Source organism: Myotis yumanensis, unplaced genomic scaffold (assembly GCF_028538775.1).
Source record: "Myotis yumanensis isolate MYYU_CA2020_CCGP unplaced genomic scaffold, mMyoYum1.0.hap1 SCAF_8, whole genome shotgun sequence".
NCBI lineage: Eukaryota > Metazoa > Chordata > Mammalia > Chiroptera > Vespertilionidae > Myotis > Myotis yumanensis.
The window spans coordinates 31,311,823-31,328,938 of NW_027223759.1; the positions used below are offsets into that span (position 1 = coordinate 31,311,823).

At 58.8% G+C, this 17,116-nt stretch overlaps 2 protein-coding genes across 3 annotated transcripts; both read left to right on the forward strand.

Moving 5' to 3' along the window:
* Positions 1-915: 915 nt before the first annotated feature.
* PRSS56 (serine protease 56) lies at positions 916-6,226 on the forward strand. Of its 2 annotated transcripts, none has more exons than XM_070423354.1 (13): positions 916-1,015; positions 1,905-2,012; positions 2,431-2,484; positions 2,576-2,765; positions 3,061-3,160; positions 3,257-3,416; positions 3,643-3,785; positions 4,018-4,180; positions 4,384-4,560; positions 4,646-4,816; positions 4,896-4,958; positions 5,275-5,381; positions 5,760-6,226. In XM_070423354.1, the coding sequence occupies exons 1-13, from the start codon at positions 916-918 to the stop codon at positions 6,048-6,050; spliced, it is 1,827 nt and encodes a 608-aa protein (XP_070279455.1). In that variant the 3' UTR covers positions 6,051-6,226. The 2 variants fall into 2 exon arrangements, with proteins under 2 accessions (XP_070279455.1, XP_070279456.1); XM_070423355.1 differs by having other exon boundaries at positions 4,018-4,177.
* Positions 6,227-6,770: 544 nt separating this feature from the next.
* CHRND (cholinergic receptor nicotinic delta subunit) lies at positions 6,771-14,115 on the forward strand. Its single transcript, XM_070423356.1, has 12 exons — positions 6,771-6,825; positions 7,000-7,151; positions 7,565-7,609; positions 8,133-8,242; positions 8,409-8,564; positions 8,743-8,852; positions 9,780-9,980; positions 11,012-11,123; positions 11,261-11,375; positions 12,537-12,741; positions 12,838-12,956; positions 13,635-14,115. The coding sequence occupies exons 1-12, from the start codon at positions 6,771-6,773 to the stop codon at positions 13,815-13,817; spliced, it is 1,563 nt and encodes a 520-aa protein (XP_070279457.1). The 3' UTR covers positions 13,818-14,115.
* The last annotated feature ends 3,001 nt before the right edge of the window (positions 14,116-17,116 follow it).

The following is a 17,116-nucleotide window of genomic DNA, read 5'->3' on the forward strand; positions in this document are numbered from 1 at the left end:
CTCAGGGTCATAGCCACTGAGAACAATGCTGGACAGGCCCAGCAGGCCCTGCGCAGGGGTGGGAGGTCTGGGAGAGCATTAGAAGCTGCTGGGGCCTGTCCTCCCCAAACTGGGCCACTGGTGGGGCCTTTCATCTCCCGCCTTCCTCTCTGGGCCACTCCAGTGTCCGCCTGCCTCTGCCTCTTCCCACCCCACTACCCCCCGTAGGGCAATCACGGCACTAATTAGGGCGCTTTGATCATCTTTAGAAATGGCCACATTGGGGAGGGATGCTGCCAAGCAATTAGGGGCAGAGGAGCTGGGAGCTCAGGCACCTCCACAGGGGCTGGGGCTGCCCAGGACCCTCAGACAAACCCTGCCCACCGTCCCCCAAGATTATCTGCCCCCAGCATTGCTGTGAACTCCTCAGGGAATCGAGGCAGATGGGAAACCCTCCATCTGAGCCTTGGAGACAGCGCCAGCCCCTGCCCATCAGCCCCCCTCTGCCTGGCCCCCAGCCTAACCGTCAGCTCTTCTGGGCTGTTCAGGCCCCTTTGATGGAGCCTAGAAACAAGGGCTCCTTTGAGGGAAGGGGGCCTCAGAGCCTCAGAGCCGGATGACGCAACTTCAAAGGTGAGGGTTGAGCCCACTACCCTGTGCCCTCCCTCAACCCTAGCCCCCTCCTAGGCACCTCCCCCATCTGCCCTCTATATAGCCCCCTAAGCCCCATTCCCCTGTGGGCTCTGGGAGTTAAGGACCAGGTGAGGGATGACCAGGGAAATGGTAACTTTGATGTAAAAGAATAGGGTCAGATGACTTGAATTCAGTGCTCAGGGACAGAAAGGCAGGCACCACAGGATAAGCGCCTGGAGGGTGGACCCGGGGGGAGGGGGGGTCGGGAATAGAAGAGGGTCAGTGCCCCGGCTCCTGGTCACCATGCTGCTGGCTATGCTGCTGCTGCTGCTGCCCCTCCCAGGCCCATGGTCTGCCCATGGGCACCCGCTATACATGCACCTGCCCCCCAGCACCCTGCAAGGTGAGCCCGGGGTGGTCTGAGGGAGTGGCCAAGGAGGGAGGAGCAGAGAGGAAGTGGGTCCCGGGCAGAGGAACATGAGCCAGCTACCTGAATTCACAAGGACCTTTGGCTTCTTCTGCCCACCGTGCAGGGAGAAGGGGCGGGGAACCCAGGTAGGAGAGGGAGGGGGAAGATGAGGATGGAAAGGGAAGGGGAGCCAACGAGGGTGTGCATCAGGGAAGTTTAGCAGGGAAGAAAGAGCCTAGAGTAGCCCCTTGGCTCTCTGTCTGGGCCTAAAGGTGGGCAATTCAACCACAGTCATTTTGTGTCAATACATCTGAGTTCTGTGATATCTGAATCTTCAGGGTACTGTTTTTCCTTCAAGGTTTTTAAGGAAATGCCCTTTTCAAAGATTCCAGCCCAGCCCTAGCCAGTTTGGCTCAGTGGATGGAGCGTTGGCCTGTGGACCAAAGGGTCCCAGATTCGATGGTGGTCAAGGGCAGATACCTTGGTTGCAGGCTCTTCCCTTGCCCGGGCCCTGGTCGGGGCTCATGCAGAAGGTAACCAATCGATGTGTTTCTCTCACATCGATATTTCTGTCTTTCCCTCTTTCTTCCACTCTCTCCAAAAATCAATGGAAAAATATACTCAGGTGAGGATTAAAAAAAAAAAAAAGATTCCAGCCCAGTTGAATTACAGAGATATATTGGGCTGAGAATCCAGAACCATTGGCTCTGAGTGCTGGGCCCTGAGGCCTTGGGGCTCTGTCTCCTCCCATTCCACCCCAGCGCTCCGGGAGCCCAGCCTGCTTCCCTGTGGGTCTCCCAAGGCAGGGCTTGGAGCTGGAGCAAGGAGGACAAGCCCGCAGCTCCTCCCCAACCAGGCATGACTGTGCCCCATGTCCCAGCAGCTTTGTCCGCCCAGGGGACAAAGGCATTGCAGGCCGCCCGGAGGAGCGCCCGGTGGGCTGTAAATCTAGTGGCGATGGAGATCCAGCATAGATTGCATGAGTGCCAAAGTTGTGCCAACCGCACCACCCCCTGCACGGGTGAGCTTGCACCAACTACCTGGGACCGTTCTCCTGTCCACCCCACCCCCTCCCTTGACTTGACGCCTCTCGGAGACGGAGACTGAGTGGGGCTGCAACAGGACAAGGCTATGAAGGTCTAAGAGGAAAGCGCATGCATGCCAGGCTTGGGGCGCCGCTTGTGCAAGGGCAGGAGGGGAAGAACAGTGTGGGCTCGTTTGGTGAAGAGTGAGCTTGTGGCTGCTGAGACAGACACTGACTGCTATTGGGGGGGGGGGGGGTGGCGGGGGGAGGGGGACGGGGCGCAAGAGAAAGGGAGCCCAGGGGAGAGAGAGGGCTGGGCACAGCCTGGGGTAGAGGGAAGGCCAGGAGGATGGCAGGAAAGCTCAAATGGTCTGTTTCTCAGCAGGACCTGGGCACCTCCGGCCTCAAGGCCCCCTGCTCCAGGACCCACCTGAGCCAGGTGAGGCTGAAAAAAGTTCCAAGGGGGCAGGGCTGAGAGCAGGTGGGCCTCGATGGTGAGAACGCCAAGACTTGTCGCTCCATCTTTCCAGGGCCATGTGGCGAGAGGCGCCCCGGTAAGGTCAATGTGACGCAGGCCGCTGGCCGCATTGTGGGGGGCAGCGCAGCGCAGCCCGGGGCCTGGCCCTGGCTGGTGCGGCTGCGACGCAGCGGGCAGCCCCTGTGTGCCGGCGTCCTGGTGGCGGCGTCCTGGGTGCTCACGGCGGCTCACTGCTTCGCAGGGTACGTCCGGCCCCCAGGTCTCTGACCAGCCCGGGTCACCCCAAATCGTTGGGTGGGCGACACGCGCGAGGGCCGGTCTCTGCTGCTCCCTGGTGGCGGCCCTGCTCCCCACCTCCCGGCCTCAAGGCGCCCGCGGCTCCCCGCCAGGGCGCACCTTCAGCCCCCTCGCGGCAGCGGCCTCACCCAGGCTCGCCCTCCCTGCCCCCCGACGGGAAACAGCTGGGCTTGCGGGCTTGCTGGGTGGTGCCCGTGGGCGGGAGCAGGGCCTCCAGGGAACCTGCCGCTCGCTACGCAGCGCCCCGAACGAGCTTCTGTGGACGGTGACGCTCGCCGAGGGGCCCCGGGGGGAGCAAGCGGAGGAGGTGCGGGTGAACCGCATCTTGTGCCACCCCCAGGTGAGAGGGCAGCCCCGCCCCCCCCGCGGCCCTCGGAGCTGGAACAGCATCTCCACCGCACACCTCGTTGACCCCGCGTCGCCCCTCTCTCCCTAGTTTGACCTGCGGACCTTTCACAACGACCTTGCCCTGGTGCAACTGTGGACGCCCGTGAGCCCGGGAGGGGCGGCGCGCCCCGTGTGTCTGCCCCAGGGACCCCGGGAGCCCGCCGCCGGCACCGCCTGCGCCATCGCAGGCTGGGGGGCCCTTTTCGAAGGTACCGGCAGGGCTGGACCCGCGCGGGTTTGCCCTGGAAGAATAGGGTCTGGGGTGATGAAGTCTGGGGAGTGTGTACCGAATCACACCTACGCCTAGCTGTCTTCGCAAAACACTGCCCGATCTTGCAAAGGGGGAGGAATCAAGGGGGTGCAATGGGAGGGGGGGACCCTCAAAACGGAGCCCCTGCCCTCCAGGCTTGAGCCCACTTCACCGCTTCCCTGTAGATGGGCCTGCGGCTGAGGCGCTGAGGGAGGCCCGCGTGCCCCTGCTCAGCGCAGACACTTGCCGAAGGGCCCTGGGGCCCGGGCTTCGCCCCAGCACCATGCTCTGTGCCGGTTACCTGGCCGGGGGCATCGACTCATGCCAGGTACGAGCCCCAGTTGATGGGAGGGCGCCGGGTGGGCCCCTCTCTACTTTCCTTCTGCAGTCAGGCTGTCACTAATTTCTCTGAGCTTCTATGTCCTCGTGGCTGAGATGGGTACAAGAGTGGTGACCCCAGTGGAGTCAGAGCTGCCTAATCCTGCGGGTGTAAGGCTGCCAAGTGGGGTCGGGGCGAGGGGTCGATGCAGTGCCCTCTCTCTTGGCCCGGGTCCCCGCAGGGCGACTCTGGAGGCCCCCTCACCTGTTCTGAGCCTGAGCCCCGCCCCAGAGAGGTCCTGTATGGAATCACCTCCTGGGGGGACGGGTGCGGGGAGCCAGGGAAGCCAGGGGTCTACACCCGCGTGGCCGTGTTCAGGGACTGGCTGCAGCAGCAGATGAGCGGTGAGTGCTGGCTGCCTATTGTCCCCTCCGCAGAGTCCCGCCCACAGCTCTGGGACGAGCCGGAGCTCACCTCCTCCCCACGAGCCCCCAGCCCCCTTCTGCGTCTGGAAAGCCCCCCTCTGAGGCAGGACTTCGGGGGCGGGGGCCCAATACGGGGGGAAAGGGGGCGGGGGGGGTGAACAAGCCCCCGCTGCGCTCCGCAGCGGCCCCCTCCAGCCGCGAGCCCAGCTGCAGGGAGCTTCTGGCCTGGGAGCCGCCCGAGGAGCCACCGGCGGACACCGCCCCGCCCTGCGCCTTCTATGCCCGCCTGTGCCCAGGACCCAAGGGCGCCTGTGCGTCCCTAGCGCATCAGCAATGCCTGCAGCGCCGACGGCGATGCGGTCAGTCCCATTCCCCGTGCGGGGCCGGGGAGCAGGGAGCCTCGCCCACGTCTGATCACCAACCGCACCCTTGTCCCGGCCGCAGAGCTGCGCTCGCTGGCGCACACGCTGCTGGAGCTGCTGCGGGGCGCCCAGGAGCTGTTCGGCCCGAGCCCGGGGATGCGGCGCCAGGCCCCGCCCCCGGCCCCGGCTCGCCCTGCTCTGTCGCTCCGGGAGACTCCTAGGCACCGCGCCCGCGAGCAGCGGCTGCACCCAGGTACCCCGAGCCCTGGCAGCCCAGCCCCGGCCCCACCCCTGGGCGGCAGAGGCTTTCCCCTAATCCTGCGTCTTCCCAGGATCCCCGGCTGCAGGGACCGGATTCCCGAAGCGGAGGCCAGAGCAGCGCGGAGACACGCGCGGTAATCACGCCCCCTGCCGACCGTCGCCCGGGGAGTAGGCCGAGAGCTGGCGGAGGCCGGGAGGGGATTCTCCTGGAATCTGCACCGGGGAGCAGTTACCCCTCGGCAACCAGCAGACCCGCTCTACTCCTCCCCTGAAACAGGGGACTGACCCTTTGGGGCTACTTGTGGCTTTGGGCCCTCATCAGTGTCAGAAAATCGACTTTGTTATCACTTAACCTCTCCAAGCCTCAGTTTCCCCATCTGTAGCATGGGAGGTGGTCCTGAGGTACTGGCGGGAGCCCATGCCAGCTCCGTGCTGCTGTCTCTCCTGCAGACTGCCCTGGCCTGGAGCCCCTGCGGCAGAAGTTGGCCGCCCTCCAGGACACCCATGCCTGGATCCTTCAGGTCCCCCCAGAGCGCCTGGCCATGGACTTCCAGGAGGTAGGTCTCTAGACTTCCCAGACTCCTCCACGGTGGCCTCTGAGGGCAGACCTGGGTCAGCTCTGGTAGGGGGTCAGAACGGGCACCCTCCCCAGCAGTAGGGAGGATCTTCACCCCCACAGCCTCGGGGGTCGGAATACAAGAGGAAGGTGGGGGGAGGGCAGCTGTGTGTGAGCTAGGGTACTGGGTGGGTATGAAGGTGTGGTGCGGAGAGGGAAGATGTGAGTAGAGGGACTTAGGGGGTGTCCATGTGAGCAGAAAGTGTGCAGGATGGTGGGGTTGAAAGGAAGGGGGTGGGTTTGGGTGAGAGTTTGGGGGGCCAGGAGGAGGGGACCAAGAGTAGCATTGGAGCCCCTGAGCACCCTCCTCCCTCTGCAGGTCCTGGCCGATCTGAGCTCCAAGACGATAACAGGGCTCTTCCCAGCCTGGGTTCGAGCTGGCTTGGGGGACCGGCATGTGGTCTTTGGGGGCCTGGTGGGCCTGGAGCCAGCCACACTGGCTCATAGCCTTCCCCGGTTGCTGGCGCAGGCCCTGCAGGCCTTCCGCTTGGCTGCTCAGGCCAAGGCAGAGCCCCAGGGAGCCTGGATGGGCGCAAGGCAGAGCCAGGAGCTAGGGGGGAAGGGGCACCACCCACTGGGCCCTCAGGTTCCTCCAGCCAGACAGCCATGAGCCATGTCTGGACCCCCAGCCTCTGGTTAGGACCTACTGCTCCCAGGGCCTGGGAGGGTTCAGGGAGCACAATGACAAGCTGTCACTGCTGCAGTTGCTCAGATGTGTGGGGTGGGGTGGGGGTCCTGGGCCCTAGGCCCCACGTGTCTTCCCAGATGTGTCATCAGAAAATCACAGTTGCTTTAATAAATGTTATTTATGATGTACGGAGACAATGCTGGAGCTTTTGTGGGATGGAAACTGGGAGTGGGGCCCGTTCAGGGCAGGCCCAGCCTCCAGAAGCAGTTGGCAGAAGTCACAAAGACAGGGGACAGGGCTGCTAAGCCCCCATCCGAGCAGACCTGTCTGCCACCCAAGAAATGGCAGCTGATCTGCTTATCACCACTCCCTGATCCGTGGCTGACCAGCACTGTCCACGGTGTCCATTGCCTCCCCCCAGCCCTCACCCCCATGGCTAGCTGTGGAGACTCCTAGCCTGGGATCTTTGCCTCATGTCCTTGGGCTTCTGCCCTGCTAGCCAGTTCCTATCCTCACCCCCTCATCACCTGCCCCGGGTTCTCAGCCCTACAGCAGAGCACAGAGGTATCAGATTGCATTTCCGGCTGCCTTTTCCCTCAGCTCCTCCACCCCCACTCTGCACCTGTCCCCTCTGCCACTCACCCACATTCCCCAGCCCAGTGGACAGGAGGAGCAGATGCAGGACCTACTTGGTGAGACAGGATGGAGGGGCCTGTGTTAACGCTGGGACTGCTGGCCACCCTGGTTGTGTGTGGTAAGATTGGACATCATCCCACCCCACCCACCCAGCTCCCCCACAGACAGTGCCCTCCTGTCCCTCCCCCAGCCTCACGGCCCCCTCCCCACTCCCACTGCCATTTCTCCCTGGAGGACTGACCACCAGGGCCCTGCTCCTGGGCCCCTGCCCAGCACCGGTCCTGTCCCCAACTACCCCCAGGCTGCTGGGGTCTAAATGAGGAGGAGCGGCTGATCCGGTACCTGTTTAAGGAGAAGGGCTACAACAAGGAGCTCCGGCCCGTGGCTCGCAAAGAGGACAGCGTGGACGTCTCACTGGCCCTCACCCTCTCCAACCTCATTTCCCTGGTGAGTGGCCCCTCCATGGCTTGGCTGGGGACTGGAGGGCAGGGACAGTTTCCTTGAGGCCTGGCTCTCTCCCGGACTGGGATGGCCACGAGGGAAGCTCAAGGCCGAGGGCCGGCCTGTGGCAGCTCCTCTCTCTGTGCCCTGTGCTGCCCCCAGACCCTCAGGCTAATACCCCTCCCTTCCAGCTGTCACTCTGGGATGTCCCCCATATCGACCCGAGACACACTTCAGAGGCCTTGTGTCCTCCCTGCTCCCTGGCCTGCCCACCCACTCCTGAGTGTTTGGGTAGGAGTTTGGCCAGGCCAATTGCCACGGAGTCCCCTGGGTGGCAGCCAGGAGGAGGTGCCTGGTGAATGCGTGCAGCTGAAAGAATGGTGCAGGACCCTGGGGACAGCCCTCCTGTTTTCTTACAGAAAGAAGTCGAGGAGACTCTCACCACTAACGTGTGGATTGAGCACGTAAGAACACCCCACTCAGAGCAGGGCTCGGTGAGGGTGCAGGGCCTAGGCTCCCCTGTGCCCGCTTCTGCTCGGGAATCCCCAGCCTGCCTCAGACATTTTCCTGCGGGAGGCACTGGCTCCTGCCTGCAGAGAAACCCCAGCCAGCTGCCCTTGCCCACCTAGTGCAGCCACCCGCCCAGACAGAGCCTTTGGGAGGATTGGGATTCTTCATCTGTGGGAAATTATCACAGTATCCAGTATCCTGATTTTATTAGAAGACACCCTCTGCCACCTGCCAGAAGTTCATAACATTGATATACACCTTCTATATCCACAATGGAAATACTGTTCCTTTAGTTGTGTAGTGTACATCCTACATAGCCCTGCATGACAGACCCGAGTCTCCACTCCATACCCACCTCCCCAAACCTCTTTTGTCACAGCCCTAGACCCTGCCCTGTCTTCCCTCAGGGAAGTTGTGGGGAGTGAAGGGGCCAGGACAATAGCAGAACCCACTGCTGACATTCCTGTCGGCCTCCAGGGCTGGACGGACAGCCGGCTGCAGTGGGATGCCAAGGATTTTGGGAACATCAGCGTCCTGCGCCTGCCCCCTGACATGCTGTGGCTCCCAGAGATTGTGCTGGAGAACAAGTTGAGCCGCAGCCCTCCCTGGCCTCCCCTCATCACTCGACCCCCTTCCTTAAATATCCTGAACCTCCCCCTCCCGCCCCAACCTGCCCTCCCTCCTCTGCTTCCCCCAACCCTGCCATTTGGAAGCTGGCCCATGCTCACTGTGGCCCTTGTCCCTGTCCCCCAGCAATGATGGCTCCTTCAAGATTTCCTACTCCTGCAACGTGCTGATCTATCCGTCAGGCTATGTGTACTGGCTGCCACCTGCCATCTTCCGCTCTTCCTGTCCCATCTCCGTCACTTACTTCCCCTTTGACTGGCAGAACTGCTCCCTCAAGTTCAGGTGCACCCACTGCTCCAACCACCCCTCCCCCCCAGGGCACCCTGCCAGGGGCCACCTTCAGACAGAGGCTTCTGGTCTGTCCAGATTAGAGCTCCCCTCCCCCACAATGGCCTCTCTGACCCTGGGGCATTTCTCCAGCCAGTGGCTGAGAACCACCCTCTACCACTGCCCTCCCCAGTTCGCTCAAGTACACGGCCAAGGAGATCACCCTGAGCCTGAAGCAGGAGCAAGAAGATGACCGCTCATACCCGGTGGAGTGGATCATCATCGACCCTGAGGGCTTCACAGGTGCTGGGAGCAGCAGCTGGCGGGTGGGCAGATGGGCAGGCCTCTCAGGACCTCCCCACAGACACACATACAGTCACACCGACACCGCCGAGACCCATGTCTGCGCACCCACACCTGACACACACACTCACATGTGGCTGGGGGGACTGTGTTCCCAAGGCAGAGACAGATGAGCACCGTGCCCCCCCTCCCCCGCCTCTGCCCAGGCCAGAAGACCCTCTGGGTCTGAGCAGGTCCCTGGGGATGGATGTGGCTGACAGCTGAGGGGGTGCTTAGTCTTTCTGTCCCTCAGATCTTTTATATATATATTATTGATTTCAGAGAGGAAGGGAGAGGGAGAGAGAAAGAGAAACATCAATGATGATAGTGAATCACTGATTGGCTGCCTCCTGCATGCCCCCTACTGGGGATCAAGTCAGAAACCCAGGCATGTGCCCCTGACCAGAATCAAACCTGGGACCTTTCAGTCCACAGGCCGATGCTCTATCCATACAGCCAAACCAGCTAGGGCCAGGCTCAGATCTTTTATGGGGTCACCCCTGTCCATCAGAGGAGACCCACGTCCTGCTGATCCATCACATGTTGGGGGAGGGGGTTCTTACTCTCACTGCCTTGTTATCCCCAAGACTCCATATTTGAGCCACATATGGCCTTAGCTTTCATGTTTTCCAAAGAGAAAAAACAAACAAAAAAACTAATCCCAGAGGAAAATTTCTCCCTTGCAGATGGAAACCTCCACCCCAATCCCCAGGGAAAGACCCACAAACAAAACCTGAGCCCTCCTCTGAATGCCCCCCTCAGAGCCCTGCAGACAGGCCTGGCTGCCCCTGGGGATGGCTCACTCCACCAGCCCCTCATCCTGCCCCGAGGCCCCCCCTTAGCCCCCTTGCCCAGACTGACTCCAAGGTGTCCGTGTGCTGCCCTCAGAGAACGGAGAGTGGGAGATAGTACACCGGCCAGCCAGGATCAACATGGACCCCAGTGCCCCGCTGGACAGTCCCAACCACCAGGACATTACCTTCTACCTCATCATTCGCCGAAAGCCACTCTTCTACATCATCAACATCCTGGTGCCCTGCGTGCTCATCTCCTTCATGATCAACCTGGTCTTCTACCTGCCAGCCGACTGTGAGCCTCTCACCTGGCCTCAGTGCTAGCCCAGCTCCCAGGCTGCCTAGGCAGCCTCTTCCCACCCCCAAGGTCACCAGAGCAATGACCACCTAGCCCAGCCTCTCACTTCCTCCTAGGAACTCCCTGGGGGTCACCACTGCCCAGGGTCCAGGCATGAGGGGCATGTTGCCAGCCAGAGGGGGCGCTCTTTGACCCTGTCCTACATCCCCCAAATGAACAGGGTCCCTCCTATACCCTCCTTCTCCCTCTCACTTTCCAAGGACCTAGACTGCCTCTCAGCCAGAGCAGGAGTCAGTTCTGTCGTGGTCACCATGTGTGGCTGTGTGTCTGGCACACAGGAGGCCATCAGTGGTTGAGTCAATGGGGGTGGGGGTCATGGGAGCTCTAGAGAACCAGGGTATGGAGATGCGCACCCCCCCTTACCAGTTCTAGAAGGGCACGTGTCACCTACACTTACTCGGCTCTGGACTATTTACTATGAACAGGCACAGCAAGTCCCAGAGACAAGTGCCACCCAGCCCTGCCCCTGCTTGAGACAGGGTGAGCGGTGTATTGCATGTAGAAAAAGGGTGCTGGGGCAGGGCCCTGGACCCGTGACCACAGTGGCCACCACATGGTTTGCTCTGGGCCCGGCTAGGAGTTGGGGTGTTACTCTGGTGCTGTCTGTGCAGGGGACACACACACAGATCTGCGATTTAGGAGGGCTGAGTGGCAGGGCATTGGCCAATGGTGACAGCTGGTGTTTGAGGTCTTACTCAGTTCCAGGAGGAGTGACCAGCGTTTAATATACTCTCCCACTTGGTCCTCTCAACATCTAACAGTTGAGAAAACTGAGGCACAGACAGGTTAGGCTACAAACCCAGGGGTCACCCAGCCAGTAAGTGTCAGAGCCGGGAATTGAATCCAGTCACTTTAGCTCCAAAGCCTATTATGCTAATTAGGCCACCGTGGTATTGTGAACAATGGTGCGAGGTCCACAGTGGGATCCTCTGGGACCAGCGGTCACGGCTAAGTCCAGGCTCCCTCAGGTGGTGAGAAGACGTCAATGGCAATCTCAGTGTTGCTGGCACAGTCTGTCTTCCTGCTGCTCATCTCCAAGCGGCTGCCGGCCACATCCATAGCCATCCCCCTCATCGGCAAGTATGTAACCCCCTTCCTCCCCACCACACCCCACCTCGCCTCACCCCACCAGGCCGCGCCATGCCCCACATCACCCTGGCATGCCATGCCATGTCCTGCCACACCCTGGATGCTCCAGGCTGAGTGTGTGCCCACAGGTTCCTGCTCTTTGGCATGATACTGGTGGCCATGGTCGTGGTGATCTGTGTCATCGTGCTCAACATCCACTTCCGCACACCCAGCACCCACGTGCTGTCCGAGGGGGTCAAGAAGGTGAGGGCTGTCAATAGCTCACAGGTCCCCCTATGCTGGGGTCCAACCCCAGCAGGTCCAGGGGTCCCCAAAGGTGAGGACGGAGTCGGCGAAGAAGGAATGACACGGAGACAGTGTTCAGGTGATCATCATAGTTGGGTTCCTCAGCCAGGTTCTGTTTCTAGGTTCTTCAGCCAGGTTCAGTCACCAGGTTCTAGTCAGGTTCTCTTGCCATGTTCTGTCTAGGTTCTCCAGCCAAGTTCTGTAGCCAGGTTCTGTCCAGGATCTTTTGCCATGTTCTCTCCCTAGGTTCTCTCTCTAGGTTCTGTATAGGATCTCCAGCCAAGTCCTATCTCTAGGTTTTGTGTCTAGGTTCTGTCCTCTGCTGTCTTGTTACATCTGTATTTATACCAGTTGATTTTAATCCTATCAATTTCTATTCCAAAAGTTAGGGCATTTCTTATCTCCATTCCAGGGAGTAAAGATTATGTAGCTCAAGCATGATTGTTTGTAGTTAAAGTGATTAACTACCCGCCTGGCACTTAGTTAAGGAGTTTTATCCCCTCCCTAACTTCAGGGGAAAATCCCTACCTGGGAAAACCACCTTTCTCGGAGAGGTGACCTTGGTTAAAACACATAGCGCCAAGAAGGTGAGCAAACATATTAAGAACAGTATGCCATATATGCCAGGTCCCTTGAAACAGCAAGGATGGACCGGCTCCCGGCACCCCTACAGGTGTCTGGGCAAAATCACTGAGCTATTTCATGCAGAGGAGTGCTCCCTGCAGTACAAACTCACCAACTGCTGCTACGAACACCAGCTGGCGTGGACAACTCTCCCAGGTGTATTGTTACCTGTAAGAAGCCAGGCACAAAAGAACACAGACTGCACAATTTATTTTGCATGAAGTTCAAGGGCAGGCAAAACCAAATGCTAGAGGTAGAAGTCAGGATGGTGGTTCCCTCTGGGGGCAAGAAGGAATTGATGTGGGGAGGCAGAGGGAACCTCTTGGGGATAATGTTTGATAGCTTATCTGGGTGCTGTTTGACACAATTGAGTGCATCTGTAAAATTCCACCTGGCACTTCGTGGCAGTCAGAAATGGAGTGACGGGTGTTTGGATGTGTGAAGGTAACCCGTGTTGGTTAACTGGCCTTCCTGTGTCCTCCTGATCTGCCACAGCTTTTCCTAGAGACCCTGCCCAAGCTCCTACACATGTCCCTCCCAGAGGAGGACAGCCCCAGCCCTGGGGCCCTGGTCCGGAGGAGCAGCTCCCTGGGTTACATCTCCAAGGCCGAGGAGTACTTCTCGCTTAAGTCCCGAAGTGACCTCATGTTCGAGAAGCAGTCAGAGCGGCACGGGCTGGCCCGGCGCCTCACCACAGCACGTGGGTCCCAGTGGCTTGGGGTTTGGCCCCACCATGGGAGGTGGGGGGGGTGGGCGGGGGAAAGGCCTCATGCCCATCTCAAATCTGTCTCCTCAGGCCAGCCCCCTGCAGGCTCCGAGAAGGCCCAGCATGACCTCTTCAGTGAGCTGAAGCCAGCTGTGGAGGGGGCCAACTTCATCGTCAACCATATGAGGGATCAGAACAACTACAATGAGGTGAGTGGCCGCAGGGCTGCATGCACAGGTGTTTACGTTGTGTGCTGGTCAAGGGTAGCCTATCTCAAGGGGCCACAGTTCCCCTCAGAGACACATGCCAACTTAGATGAAGGAGTTGACAAAGAATGCAAAACCCAGGCCCCCCCAGAGACAGAAAGCCCTGCCTAGAACCCCATCACAGCTCACTGGGCCAGGCACTCACTCAGGTGTACGCACAGGCACATGTCTTCACATTCTGGACATCCCTTAGGGTCCCTTCTTTCTCCCAGCTGCCAATCATTTTCTTTCCCTGCTCAATTCCAAGCCTGATACTATAGACACAGCCAGACATTTAAAAGGCAGACCTCTATGGTTGTTCAATATAACACAACTTTCTAAAACTTTCTCTTGAGAAAAGGGTGCCGTGTTCCAGTTCCCATGGGGGCTACCAGCAGCACTGAGTGGCTGGGATGAAGACTGTGGCCCCACTCTTAGTCTCCTGGACTGACAAAATGACCAACCTGCCTGTGGCCAGAGTAGGGCCTGGGCCTTGGGGACATGCAGAAGGCCCCCCTCTGCTGTGAGCCCGAGGTGGCTCCCACTGACACCCGTCTGTCACTGGGCCCCAGCTTGGGGCATGGGCCTGTGGTCTGCGGGCCCTCCTCATCCTACTGTCTCTGCCTCCCTCACTGTCCCCAGGAGAAGGACTGCTGGAACCGGATAGCCCGCACAGTAGACCGACTCTGCCTGTTTGTGGTGACGCCCATCATGGTGGTGGGCACGGCCTGGATCTTCCTGCAGGGGGCCTACAACCAGCCCCCACCCCAGCCTTTCCCCGGGGACCCCTTCTCCTACCTGGAACAAGACAAGCGTTTCATCTAAAGGGCTTCCCTGCCTGGCCTGGCCCAGCTCCCCGGGCAGCTTCGGTGGGGCTTTGCGCCTGAAAGGGATGGGCCTTCAGGGGTGGCAGTAGCTCTGTGGACAGGGGTGCCTGAGAAAGGACAAGCTCTTCTTAGGGAGGCGACTCCTGGCCCTGAGATCTGAGCCCAGTTGGTTCTGCACGGCTGAAGTGGAGATGAGCTGTGCCTCCTGAGACAAGGAGAAGCCCCACTCCTCAATAAAGACAGGAGCCACCAAGAAGGTCTGAGAGTGGACACTGGCTGGTGGGTGGGTCAGAACGACTTTTGGGGAGATAGGGGCCTGACTCAAGGGCCAGGGAAAATGTCATTCAGGCTGGCCTTTTGGGACCCTTTTGTGAGAAAGACAGTGGCCTCTTCTTGCCTCCCCTTCCTCTAGGTGGGGGTAGAGCAGGTGGGCTCCTGTGCCCTCACTTCCTGGTTCCTACAGCTGTCAACCCCTCAGCCTTGGCTTCTGAGGTCCCCCAGAGCCTCCTTTTCCAGACCCCTTAAGGAAGGAGGTTTTGGGCAGAGGTTGGAGCACCAATGTTTCAGAATGTCCTTCCCAGCTCTTTCTGCTTTGGCCACTCGGTCTGGGTCCCTGTGGGGAGCTGAGGACTCGGGTAGGAGAATTGGGCCCAGTAGCTACAGAGGCCAGAGGTCAGCCCATCAACCTCAGCTCACATGGGCTACCCTAGAGCCCCAGATCTCAGCCCTCCCCCAGAGTATCCCCTTATGGTCACCTATTCCTCTCCTCCAAAGTAGGGTTGCCTGGCAAAACTAAAAAATTATTCATATTTATCTGAAATTCAAATTTAACTGTGCATTTTATATATTTACTAGAGGCCCAGTGCACGAAATTCGTGCATGGGGCGGGGGGTGTCTCTCAGCCCGGCCTGCACTCTCTCCAATCTGGAACATCCCCCTCACAATCCGGGACTGTTGGCTCCTACCGCTCACCTGCCTGCCAGCCTGATCGCCCCCAACTGCCCTCCCCTGCCAGCCTGTTCGCCCCCAACTGCCCTCCCCTGTTGGCCATCTTGTGGTGGCCATCTTGTGATGACATGAGGGTGTCGTGTGAGGGCACGAGGACCACCTAGGCTTTTATTAGTATATATTTGCTAAATCTGGCAACTTTACCCCAAAGGGGACTTCCATCAATATTATCCTAAGGGCCAAAGGCTGAAACTGGAGGAGCTGGAGGAGGTTCTGTGAGGTACCCCACCTCCAGGATGGCCCCAGTGATCCCCACCTCCTGTCCTCATACCCCCGTGTAGCGCCATACCAGGATTGGTCCGGGTGACCAATAGAATGAGGCAGGAGTGATGGCATGTCACTTCCGAGGTTAGGTTATAGAAGACATCAAAGTGCCCCCACCTTGCCCTGCACTTGCTCCCACTCCTTCACTCTCACGTGGGGAAACCAGGAGGCATGATGAGCACCCTATGGAGAGGCACACGGGCAAGGAACTGAGGCCTCCTGCCAACGGCCGGCCACTGGGTGAACTTGGAAGTGGGTCCTCCAGCCCCAGTAGGACCTTGGACAAGATCACACTCCCCACGACAACCCCTGAGCCAGAGCCACCCAGCGGAGGTGCTCCTGGTTCCTGACCCCCAGAAGCTGTGGGAGACAATAAAAGTTTGTTGCTTTAAGAGACAAAGCTTTGCGTAGTTTGGAGCTGTGGGACCTTGGTTGAGCCACTCCTCGTGTCTCAGTTTTAGTTTTCTCATCTGCAAAATACACGTAAAATAAGACCCGTTCACGGGATGCTGTGAAAATGAGAATTGCTACATGTGTCCCACAAAGTAAGAGGTGGTTGTTTATCTCATTTCTCATTGGGAGGCCTCAGTCACCGAGGATGGATCCCTCTTGTGAGGTCTCCTACATCCAAACCTGGTGTGGTGACTGAGAACTGGAGCAGGTGCAGATGGCCCTATTACTCGCCTCCTGAGGTCCAGGCTTCAGGTCTTCACAGCTCACGCCATTTCCCTCAGAAGGTGTCTATAGCCTCGTGAGCTCAGCTGTACAGAAGGTGACATGTTTAGTTTTTCAATGGAACTGAGGGAAAATACCAAAACTGACCCTACTTCTGCCTTCCAATATAAATCATCTACAAATTCAAGGTACACATTTTTAATTCCCTTTGAATAGGGAAACTAGCTTGGACTTACACCTGTCAGTGAGCAGGAAATCAGTCCCTGGAATAGTCCACCACTTCGGTCCACCAACTCCCAGAGGGTCCCTATTTCAAACACAGAGAAGAAAGGGGCCTGGATTAGATTCCTCGGCCAGTCTTTGCTTCTCTCTGCCACACGGTGGTGCTGTTGGCAGCGGGTCTTACACATCCCAATCAACAGGTGAATCAGTGGTGTCAGGCCTAGCTCAGGTAGCTGAGAGCCTTCCAGAAAAGACAACTCCAAATGCCACACCCAATCCGAACTGCCTGTTGTACAGGTTCCCAAAGCCACCGAGGGTCCCCCAACAGCACCCACTCCCCCAGCACTCCAGCTCCAGGTGCTGTCAGGACTGGTCCACTCTCTGGGTGGCATGAAACTCTATCATCTTCCCCCCATAGGAAGTCACACCCACAGGGGCCAGCTGTCCATGAAGCCAGGACTGTCCCTACACATCTCCCCAGGCCAGGTAGGCTACCTGCCCTCTTTCAAAGGGTGATGACTCCATTAGGAATACACTGAACTGCAAGGAACAGAAAACCCCAAGAGTCATGGCTTAAAGAAGTAAGGCTTCCTCTTTCTCACATAATAAGAATCGCAGGGCCGTGGTTCCATCGTTGCTGCAGCTGTCACACAAAGCTATCAGGGACCCAGGCTTGTTGCCCCAGGTTGCAAGCTGACTGCCACAGCTCCGCACTGCCCATCTGTGTTCAAGGCAGGAAAGGGGCCAGCCATTTCTGACCGCTTTTATCAGGAAGCAAAAGCTTCCCCTGAAGCCCCTCAGCCAACTTCTGCAGACATACCATTAGTTATCACATGGCCACTCTTAGCTACAAAGGATCCTGGGAAATGAACATTTCACTTTTCCAGCCTCCAGAGTAGGAGATGGTGATGGAGTAGTTGTTAGACAATAAATGACGCCTACAGAAGATTGTCTCTTGATGGGTCCCAGACCTTCCCTTTAACCCCTCCAGGCCAGAAACTGCCACTCCTCAAAGGCAATGTACCCTCCTGAGAACCAAGGAGACTTCTCAGCCACTCTCGCAGAGCAGAGAGGAGAAAACAGGAGTTTAAAACTTCATACATAGGGAGGTGGCATAATTCAAAGCAG